This window comes from Sphaerodactylus townsendi, linkage group LG01 (genome assembly GCF_021028975.2).
Source record: "Sphaerodactylus townsendi isolate TG3544 linkage group LG01, MPM_Stown_v2.3, whole genome shotgun sequence".
Classification (NCBI taxonomy): domain Eukaryota; kingdom Metazoa; phylum Chordata; class Lepidosauria; order Squamata; family Sphaerodactylidae; genus Sphaerodactylus; species Sphaerodactylus townsendi.
In genome coordinates, this window is record NC_059425.1 from 149,078,694 (window position 1) to 149,089,866 (window position 11,173).

Below are 11,173 nucleotides of genomic sequence, written 5' to 3' on the forward strand. Positions count from 1 at the left end.
CCACCATTGCTCTCACACCCCCACAAGTGCACCCGATGCATCGCACCCCTCGTCCCCTTGGAGCCACACCTCTGGTGTGTGTTATTACTGTCAAGTTACGCAGCCAACTAACAACAACCCTGTAAGATTTTCATGCAATAGACATTCAAGAGGTGGTTTAACACTGGCTGTCCAGCATAGCAACCCTGGATTTCCTTGTAGGGTCTCTGTTTCAAATTACTAACTAGGGCCAATCCTGTTTTCTTCCACGATCCACAGCCAAGATCAGGCTAGGATAGACATCCAGATCCAGTTTAAAAACAATATATATATATGGTACAATATGAAATTAAACAGAAGGAAGGTCAATAGGCAACACCAAATGAAATAAAGAATTTCACCTGCTGGCACGAAGACAGTGATAGCAAGGAACAGATTGCTGGAATCTCTCAGGGAATTCCACTGTTTTTCATTCAATGGCTGAGAAGGCCCTTTCTCCAAGGTGCCACTAGTCCTAGTCTCAGATAACAAAGGGGGGACCTAGAAGCAGATACCTAGAGATGCCTGAAATGGTTGGAGTAGGTTAGCAGGGTATGCATGTCCCAAGCCATGTAAGGCTTTTGGTGGTGCATAAGGTGGGTGTGGAAACAGGCTTAGAGCCACTATAGATGAAATGACTTGAAAAGTGATAACGTTCCTGTGACTCATTCCAGTCAGCACATTTGGAACAATTGTAGTTTCTGCATGCTCTTCAAATGTAGCACCATGGCAGGGCATGCGTGAATGGTAAGATACTTCCCATTCCCATTGATGAAATAGCAGAGTTAGTCTCTGGGGGTGCTGTTAGCCTTCCCTCTCCTGGTTTTTCTTTGACCAGCAAAGGGGCAATGAACCTATGGGTGAGAGAGACAGAAAGCCATTTGCTGTCCTAGCCCATTCTCATCTCAGGCTTTGTCGATCTTCTAATACAACTTGGGAGCTTAAAAAAAAGAAGACAACACTACTATTTACCTTTCCCATTTCCATCACACACACCGACACACTTTTTTTTACAAGAACAGTTTGTAGCTATTTACAACATTAAGATTTTTAATACTACTACTGTCATTACATTTGCTGTTAAAAATTAGCATGTGTTTTAAAAACAACACCTAGGCAAACTTAGGTCAACAAATTTTTCCAGAGACACAATCTGCAGAGAAAACAAATGCAAAACATTAACGTAACCAAAGCCTTGGGTAAATAGGCTGCCTTACATTGTAGAGATGAAGTTACTTGGCATATGACTACAAGCTTTCTTGTTGGAAGGTTTTGGCCCCAAAATTAAAAAAGATAACTATGCAGCTAAAACTGCCTACAGGGGTATTTCAGACTTTTAAAAATGACACAACCAAAACAGAATAAAAACCATAGAGAGTTTAGAAAGGGTATGGATAGTGGGTCAAGAGAACCTTTTGCAGACTGAATGGGATTATTGTTACATTTGAGTAGCGTTGAATACTGGAATATGTCTTCAAGATCTATTACTTTTTTAATGGATCCAACTTCAGCCCTAGTCCAAAAAAGCATTTCAGTAAGAAAGAAATAATCCAATGGCCATGCATCTTAGATACCATAATGGGAGTCAGAGAAACTGAAATTCACTCCTAAAGGGAAATCAAGACCAAAGCCATCAATTGCTGCAGATCTTGTACAAACTGCTAACATTTACCAGACATTTGTGGTTATATATTGATATAGCACTGAGGAAACACTATCCATTCCAAAAAATAATTACTTCCATTAGTTGCCTTATGTACCATTTCTCCACCCAGAGCTGATATTTATATCATAGCTCATAATTTTCTAAAAATACTTCATACACGTTATCTAGGTAATCCCTCACAAACAACCCAGCAAGACCACATTGTCCTTATGAGGGAAGTTGAAGCAAAGCCTATGAAGTCATAAGGAGTAGCCTGAAAGAAGATTTGCTCTTGGTTCACTCTTGGCTACTTTGTTGTACCAACTATTGTACCAACTGTCACAGAATATTAGTAGAAACTGACTCACTTGGCATCCACAATTAACTCACATGAATTTGATGTCTTCTGTCAGCAAAGGTAACACATTAGATTATTACTTAGGATTAATGCTAGGCTGGAATCATCATTATCTGACGTGTATGTTTTCTAAGTGAAGGATTCTTTTAATATATGGAGGAAAATCCAGATCAAGTGAGTAGTACCAGCAATATGGAGAAGTTATGCACAGACACAGGCTTACCACTTCACTACGAATTAGACCACGACGCATCATCCTTAGATCCACACATATTTGCTGCCAAAGCATTGGCAAATGTTTTTATGGTTCAAAATGATCTTGACCATCACTTTCCCAAACCTAGCAAGCTCAGGCCCTTAGAAGGTATTTGGAAGAATATTTCTCTCTGCATCTACCAGTAAGGCAGAAAAAGTCACACATTGTGAATAAAAAGAATACCAAGAGACTTGCTGCTTCTACTGCTTCACTTTATATAAACTATATCTGTATTTTGCATTAATATCATATGTGAAAGGCAAAAAAAAAAACAGATGGGAGAGAAAGTTGTGAGGCATTCTTACCCACCAAATACTATTGTCTCATCCTGATCAACTGCAGCTGGAGATTCCCTCCTATCTCTGGGGATGCCTTCTTTGCCTGCAACACAAAAAAACCAAAGTGCATGGCAACTCTGAAAACAAAACAAAACACCCAAACCCTCCCTCCACCTCACCCTGTGAAAGCGCATGTGCTTAGAGCACCATTCTCATCTTAATGGGATTTGCTTTCTAAAAGCAAATCTATGTTTTGTCATGCACATTAAATTCCATCATAACGTCCATTATGCAGAGATGGATTGAATTCAGCAATCCATGGTTTGTTGGCTAAATGTTGCCTACACATCAACTGCCTAATTAAAAAAATCTGAACTAGTTGCATTCTAATTAATGCTAATTAATAAGTGGGTTAGATGAAAGAAAGTGGGGCGGAAAGAAGGTATCAAAATAATTTAATTCTGTTAAGTTCCTACCAGAATAACCTTTATTCCCAAAACACCACCCCCAAAAATTAGAAGGAAAGGGAAAGAAAAGGCACAGGAAAATATGAACAGAATTCAACCACCACTTGGTACAAATTTCTACCCCACCCTCTCAGTTTATGAATAAAACTATTTTATTTCTGACACAACAAATGCATCCTATTTGTCCCCTGGAACTTTGGGTCTCAGCAAAAGTACCCATTTCCTGTTCTCCCAGCTTGGGCTGTAAGCATTGGAAAGTACCTCCATATAGAAATAAGGCTTATTTGTCCTTTCCTACTTATCCTTTTTGAAAGATTAATAGCGAGGTAGAGATCATTTCTTTAAGCTCAAAAGACGTGGAACCCACCTTGGTGCTGCTGCTGCTGATCCTTTATTGCTACTTAAGGCTCTTTCCTCTTGAAAAAAGAAAGTTTGATCACAAAGCCGTATGAGTAAAAGATGCCCACGCAACAATGACTACGCCTTCATGAGGTTTTTAGCCTACACTGCTCATCAGAAAACGTTAAGCAGTGCAACATGTTAAAATTGAGGAAGAAAATGCTGGTGTTTTCTTGCAGGAACTACAATGAAATGCTGTTGTGGCGCCTCCCCTGACCGCCCGTCCCCCTGGGGCGAGTGTGCCATCCCTCCTCTTTTTATTTGCGGGTTTTCCTCCCCAGCCAAGCTCTTAAATAACCTCGCCCACAGGATGCCTCAGCGTTAGGCGTCCCCTGACCCCTTCACTGCACCTATTCCCCCTTGCTCCATTGCCTCATGAAGCGAAGGCTAGCCTGCCTCCTGGGCTCCCCACTCACCCTCCCCTGTTGCACCTTCACAGGGTTGGGCTCCAACAGGAGTTCCCCTGACTCTCCCAGTCCCTGCCCTCCTGGGCTTCACCTTTCTCTTTCCCTGCCTGCACACAACTCTCTCCTCCACCCTCTTCCCTCAGACAATGCCCCTGAGCGTCCTTTCCCACCCCCTTATATCCCCTTCCTCCCCTCATCTCCCTGCCTCGTCCCAGCTGTCAGTTCCCCTCAGTAGGCTCAGCTGAGACTGGGCGAGCCCAGCTGGGCTCAGAGCCCTGCCCCCACAGTCTCTCAGCCTGACGCGCGTGCGTTGATGGATCGGCCGATCACCCAGTTGAAGTCTTGGTGGGTCGATGTATCGACACAGTGGCCGGTCCGGGCGTCAGAGAATCGCTGTGTCGGGGCGGCGGCGGATAGACCCAGCAGCGCGTCGCCCCTTCCTCAGCCGCGAACGGGGCTGCGGGCTTGCGCGGTCGCTGAACAAGTCTGGGCGCCGCGTTGGGGCTCACGTCCGGACAGCTGTCCTTCATCAAGAATGTGTGTACAAATAGGCATAACTTTGGGATAAAGCAATCAACCAACCAACTGCAGGATGCACAAATATGTTACCCAATAGGGTCTTTCATCTGGGGCAGACAGAACAGAAATGAAGATGGACGTTTGCTTGGAGATTTTATACATGAATAATTTGAGCGTGGCCAAAAGCATCACATAAATGCCCAACATTAACTTTGGTCATAATTAGTTACAAATCCTCTCGAGGATAAACCCTCATATGAAGACCAGTAGAAAAAAAAATATAAATACATCTCAAACAGAACATTTCAAACTTTCAAATATTTTTAAGCTTTATTTTCCATTACAGGCAACTTTCCTAAAGAAATGATTTTGGTGTCTGAGCCACACACATACACAGTAACATTTAAAATCTTTATTCATAGGAATATGAAATACATGAATCCAGGCTAAACCAATTTCCAGTCTGACCATAATATAGGTGAAACCCATTTCCAATCTGATCATAATTTTTACTCCTTAACAATATTGATCAACAGACTTTCCTAAGAGCAGTGCTGTTTAACTAATGGATCAGTAGTACCCCTCAAAGTACTTCACCTACAGGATCACAAAACCTTCTAAAATTGAAATTTGTTTCTGCTTTGGGGAAGGACCTGCTGCTACTGTGAATTAAGCCCATCACTTCTCCCACTTATGTCTGTACACCACCGGAAGGAGCAGCCGATCAGACACTCAGTGGTAAAGATGATTTTGACTTCTGACTTCCTCAGCCTGTGTTGACTCTCTTGGTCTCCTGCCCAGGGTCTAGTCTCAAATTTCCTTGTCATCTGACCCTGATATGTCACATGCTTATAGCTCAGTGAGTTCTAGATCTGATAGAAGCCAAAGACCATTGCCTGAGGGCACAGTATCAGTGGTTGATTTAAGAGGGAAGTCAGACAAAGAACTGGCATAATGCAATGGTATTATGATCACGTGTTCACGAGATCATGCACACATGTTCAGTCACTTCTGACTGCTTCATCAAGTATCAATTTCCAGATGGAAAAGCCACCACAGAAGAAGGTAATGAACTGGTATAAGCCTTAACTATGCTCTCAATAGAAGGCATTTACTGGTTGATCGGCAACCAGTGCTCACTAGTAAATATGCAATATATTAACTATATACAAAGATTTATATCACATTTGAAGCAGCTAGCACATATGTATATGTCTACACAAGGTATACCCTATTGCTACCCTCAGGAGTAGACCACTGAGTCCTATTATATGAAAATGATGCAGTTCTTGCCTCCATGTTATGTTTCTGTAAAAATGCTCTCTAGCTCCAATGAAACTAAACAGGTTCTTTGGAGCCTTATCCAGCAAATCAACAGGCTGTTTTTCAATGCAGGGAACAAATCATGAAACAATGCAATGAAGTAAAACTGTTACAGAAAATAAGCAAGCAAGCAATACCATATTGGTCTTGGGGGAAAGACAAGAGAGAAAAATCAAGTAAAACCTAAAAAGAGCACATTAGGCGCCAAAAACCTACATACCACAAGAAAAATAAAATTCCTAATCTAGCAAACTTCAAAATATAGCTGATTCCACAACTTGACAGCCACTACTGAAACAACGTCTTGTTGACATTCAATTACTTGACTGGCCATACGCAGTGGTGGGATTCAGCAGGTTCGCACCACTTCAGCAGAACCAGTTGTTAAAATGGTGCTTGTAAACAACCAGTTGTTAAATTATTTGAATCCCACCACTGGAACCGGTTGTTAAATTATTTGCATTCCATCACGGGCCATATGTCCATCAAGAGTTCTGTAGTACTTGCATTTCAAAGAAAAAGGTACTTATTGGGAAACATGCTACTGCAAGCATCCTAGTGCCCACAGTGTAAAGAGTTTTAAAGTCCAAAACTGGTACCTTGAATTTGGTATGAAACACATAGCCAAGCTATGCAGCTTGTACAAAACTGAATCCCTCTGCTTCTTGCAGCAGAAATCAACTTGACTGTTGCATTCTGTACCAAAGAACCATGCTGTCACCAGCCCAACACAGTAACAGCTCATAAGTGTTATATATGACGTTCTCTACTCTTTTACAACCGTGCACTGCAGTTTGGTTTTGTACTTACCTCCTTCAACATACATTTGTCATTCCAACTGATGAATTATTTGTATCAAGTATGTTTGATGAAATGTATAAAGGATTAAGGTACATTCACAAATGCATTCCTACCTGGTTATTCATGGGGTGTTAATCCTGCAGTTCAATGATTTTAACAGCATATTTTTGAGCAGCTACAATTCACAAACAATAAGCAATGTTGGCAAAAGACACTATCACATGGGATTCTTGGAGGGAGCATTTGGATATTATTTATGTACATGTACCAGGTGTTCAGTCCCTGTAGCCATTGTCCAAGATGGGAAGAAAAGATGAAAAATACATTCTAGCCTACTATCTGAGGCCTTCAGACACTGAACTGTACCATGAGACTTTTGAAATATATAGCAAAACTATGGAACATCTATAAGGCAGGTCAGTTGGCAATGATCTCACAGAAACACTGTTCACACCAGAATTCAAGCCAACCTGCTTGCATTGATTTACAGCAGCATGCAAACCAGGTAACGCAGGTCCATTTTTAGATGTGGAAGTGTGTTTTATCAAATAGCAAGAATATCTTCCTTGGAAAAGTCAGGGGTTTTTGCTCAGACACACAGAAACAAAGTATGACACCAATACCAAGATGTAAACTACAAACAAATATTTTAACTCAGTATACATATCAATATGAGACCATGGCAAAACATTAATTACAAAGTTATTTGCAGTGCAATTCTATGCAGAGTTACCTCAATCTAAGTCAGCTAGATTCCACAGATCTAGCCCGGAATAAATCAACACAAGATTGCATTGTTAGACATCTAGGTGGTTTATGGTTAGCCGCCTTGAGTCTTGCAAAAAAAAAAAGGCGGGGTACAAATGTAAATAATAAATACTATAGAGCCAGCATTGAAACACCAGTTCTTCATTCACTCTGATGGGGATAATTCACACCTCTATGTTTAATGCTTGATGACAAACAAAACAGTAGCCCTAGATCCAACTTCTGTACATTCCTTTGAACACACAATGCTTTTCAATGAAGTTTCTTCCTTTGCAGCCTAAATGACTGAAAGCTGAACAACTGTGGGAAGATGCATCAAACCATGTGCACACATCCACAAGTACATCCACCTTAAGTGATCCTAACAGACTGGCTGAATACTGTAAACCTGTTTTAGTGGTTTAGCCGTAAACTTCACCACAAACATGAGACAACAATGAAGAAATTTATTTCATTACTTTAAACAAGATACTTTCATTTGCACTGAGCAAAACAAGCCTGTTGTAAAGGGTTTTAAGATTACGTCATGATGTTCCAAAACTGCTTCTTCTGAAGAACATATGGCACATTACCCCCCCCAATACAATAATACCCCTTTTTATTGCGGGGATGCTCCTCAGAGGAACCGTTTATGTCTACTCTATGCATTTGAACTTGATGTTGATTCTCCTGGCCAACCCCACACATTTTATTATTGAATGGACAGAGATATAGCAGCTCATACTTAGATCATTTTAAAGCTTTTTCTGTATGTGTATATTTCCCACTGAAACGTAAAATTACAATTCCAGTTGCATATCCAAAGGTTTCAAACATGCACCAACTTCTTCTTCAAGATTCAGTGATTGTAAGTAACATATTACCTGTTGCCTGTCCCTTTCGCAAAGTTAATAAAGTTCTTTTGATGAAAGTAAGTATGTTAGGAGAATGAATGTTTATGTTACATTGTCACTTTAATTTGTCTGGCTTCATTTTTGGTAAGATTTATCACTTGCCTGGGGCTTTGTAGAACTTCTTATGTTTGAGGATTTTCAACAGTTCTGTACAATCAAAGCCTGTTTCAAAGGCCCATTCTCTCTTGTCACAGCCAAGATCTCTGAACTGAATTCAGAATGGATATGCACCTGTCTCTCGAACTGTCATACATTCTTACCTACTGTAAAGCTGGACTTGTGGTTACATTAAAAACTACCTTGCAAACGAACATCTGATGTGCTCTCTGTCTGGAAGAATCCGTATGCTGTGAAATAATATGCAGTCACCCCCAGAAATTTAAAAACCTGAATATTTGAGGTTACTATTGAGAACTACAGTAGAATACACAAATTAGCATATATTAAAATCGCTACATCCACTTAAAGGATCAAAGTTTAGAATAACGGTTACTGAGCCACTATTCTTTTTTTTATTGATTTATTGTAGCTTATATGGATAAGAAACCTTTCAAAGTACGCTTGAGAATATCACATGCCTGTGTAGCACATAAAATTAAAGTTTTCACAATTTCTGTTCTTGCAGTTGTTCACTTTTTAAAACATTCACAAATGGAACATTTAAAAATGGGCAATCTCTTGATGAAAAACCGCTTTTTGTTTAAAATGTATGTGCGCGCACCATGTCAAAAAAAGGCAGTAGCAATTTGAACATCTAATGTCATCACCACAACATACAGAATTCTTTGCACACTTTGATTTTCTGTGCTGTAAGGAAGGGAAGCCATTGTATTTTTGCAAACTGGCAAAACTAAACAGACACCTCCGTTTAAACGTCTTTCTCTGCTCATAGTTCCTTTTTTTGTAACAATAATCTGACTTCACTTGCATTAAAGGCACAATTAGGTATGATAGACATCAATCTCCATAACATTCTTCCACAAAAATAGTAAAATGTACCGTTTAAATTTTTTTTAAAAAATGAAATACATCATTCTGTTATGAAACTCCTATACAAAATTATAAAATTTACACCATCTGAGCTGCCAGAAAGGTTTAAAAAAAGATATGTTCTCCGCTAACTACTTTTTTCACCATGGGTCACCACAGGGCAAATTAAATACCCACGCCTTTCAGGAAAAACAACTCCCATTGACGACTTACCCCTGGTGCATAAGAGAGGCATTGATTGCATAAGCCAGTGTATTCCCCTTGCTCAAAGAAAGAAAACAACCGCCTTAATTAGCCTGTTAAATGAGTGACAACATTGGAAATTCAGGGCATAATTCAACAGGACACAAACTGGAGCTGTAAAGCAAAGGACATAATTATGGGAGACATTTTCTCGGTGCACTGGGCCCTCTTTGTTCAAATGCTTGGACTGAAATAAGGCACTTTTCTTCTAGTGAGAAACACCTTTCGAAAAATGACACAAGGACGAGATAAACTAGATTGCAGGCTAAACACATGAGGGTTGATTGAATGATATCCCAGGATGCAACAGGAACGACTCAACAGCAGGGTAAAGGCACAGGAGGTAAAACCTGGAAGACGTGAGCCTTTACACAGAAGTGGTCACTCTGTCAATACATTATTGACCTCATTTTTTTTGCTCTGAATCCAGTCCTTTAGCAGCATTCATATTGTTCCGTAAATTCTCCACTGTCTTTTTGATGTTCTTTAATTCCCCAGGGTGTGGAGTGGCTCGCCTTAGAAGCGTCTTCTAAAAACAAACAGTGGAGTAAGTGATTTTGCTTGTGTTGGTCCTTTTTCAGCTAGATGGTTTAGCAATTAAATAAACCAATTATTTAGGATCTATCACTTAAATTTAAACATAGTTGATCAATCGCCAGTTATTCTAAAAAAATCAACAAATGTGCTTAGGGGATGTGAATAACTGGTCCAGAGATGCTGGGATCCAAAGCTGCACTATGCATTATGAGGAGAGTCACAGCTGCAGTGCCTTCTGCACACCAAAACAAAGCTCTGGATTCCTCCATGCAAAATACACACCGCTTCTCTGGATAGCAGATATAATATTGGAAGTCTAATTCAAAGAAATGCACTTAATCCTTATGCGTATGTGATGCCCGGAACGCTGTTCCACAGTAGTTTTACTTATAAATACTGATTTATGCATTCTTCAGCTTTTAACATATCAGTATTGCCGAAGGTTTTCATGGCTTAAATCAACTTCGCTTTTTTTTCGTTGTGAGTTTTGGGGTTGTTAGGTTGTTGCCTGATAGTTTTTGCTGATAAGTATATTGCCCCACCCAGGCTGAATATTACCTCTGTAGCGATGTCAGTCACAGGTGTGGGCAAAATGTTAGGAGCAAAAACAACTGCATTCATAATAATAAAGCCTGGAAAAGCAACAACAATACCACTTAAACACATTATTATTGTTTTCGGCATCTGTACAGTGGCAGGCGAAACGTTCCGAGGAAATCATCAGCTTGATCCATTTTTTCGGAACAGTTCGCCCATACTGGAACCATGAATAGAAAACGGCATTTGAAAACAACAATTTCTGAGTGGAAATTTCAGTGGTTTCAGCCATAAAGCACAGGGGTTGCCAATAGTGGGGAGGGAAATGCTGGCGCCACTGATACACATGATGCCCCTGCAGGTACAGGATTAAAAAATCACTGTTCCGATGCAGGTGATACGAACAAAACAGAATATAATAGACATTTGTGTATATTAAAAATAGTTGTCATGGCCAGAAGCTTCCCAAGTTCATTCAAGAGCAAGAGGGATTATTTTACTTGATTCACCGTCTTCATCTCAACCAACCACACCTCTTTGATTATGAGGCCCCTCCCTATCCACAGCATATGATCTGGTGGGAACACAGGAGAAGGAGAAATCAAGGAAGATCTTACTGCATAAGATATTTCTACCTGCCCTTAAGCAGGACCAGAGCCCTTAGGGGGTGGGCGGGTTATTAAATTGAATAATAATAATAATAATAATAATAATAATAATAATAATAATAATAA

At 40.1% G+C, this 11,173-nt stretch overlaps 1 protein-coding gene across 1 annotated transcript in view; it reads right to left on the reverse strand.

Annotated features, from left to right (window-relative positions):
- Window positions 1-9,771: 9,771 nt before the first annotated feature.
- LRRC1 (leucine rich repeat containing 1) overlaps window positions 9,772-11,173 on the reverse strand; it is a 462,254-nt gene continuing 460,852 nt past the window's right edge. The window contains exon 14 of the mRNA XM_048497120.1: window positions 9,772-9,894. Within this exon, the coding sequence (XP_048353077.1) occupies window positions 9,772-9,894 (123 nt within the window). The remainder of the gene's footprint in view (window positions 9,895-11,173) is intronic.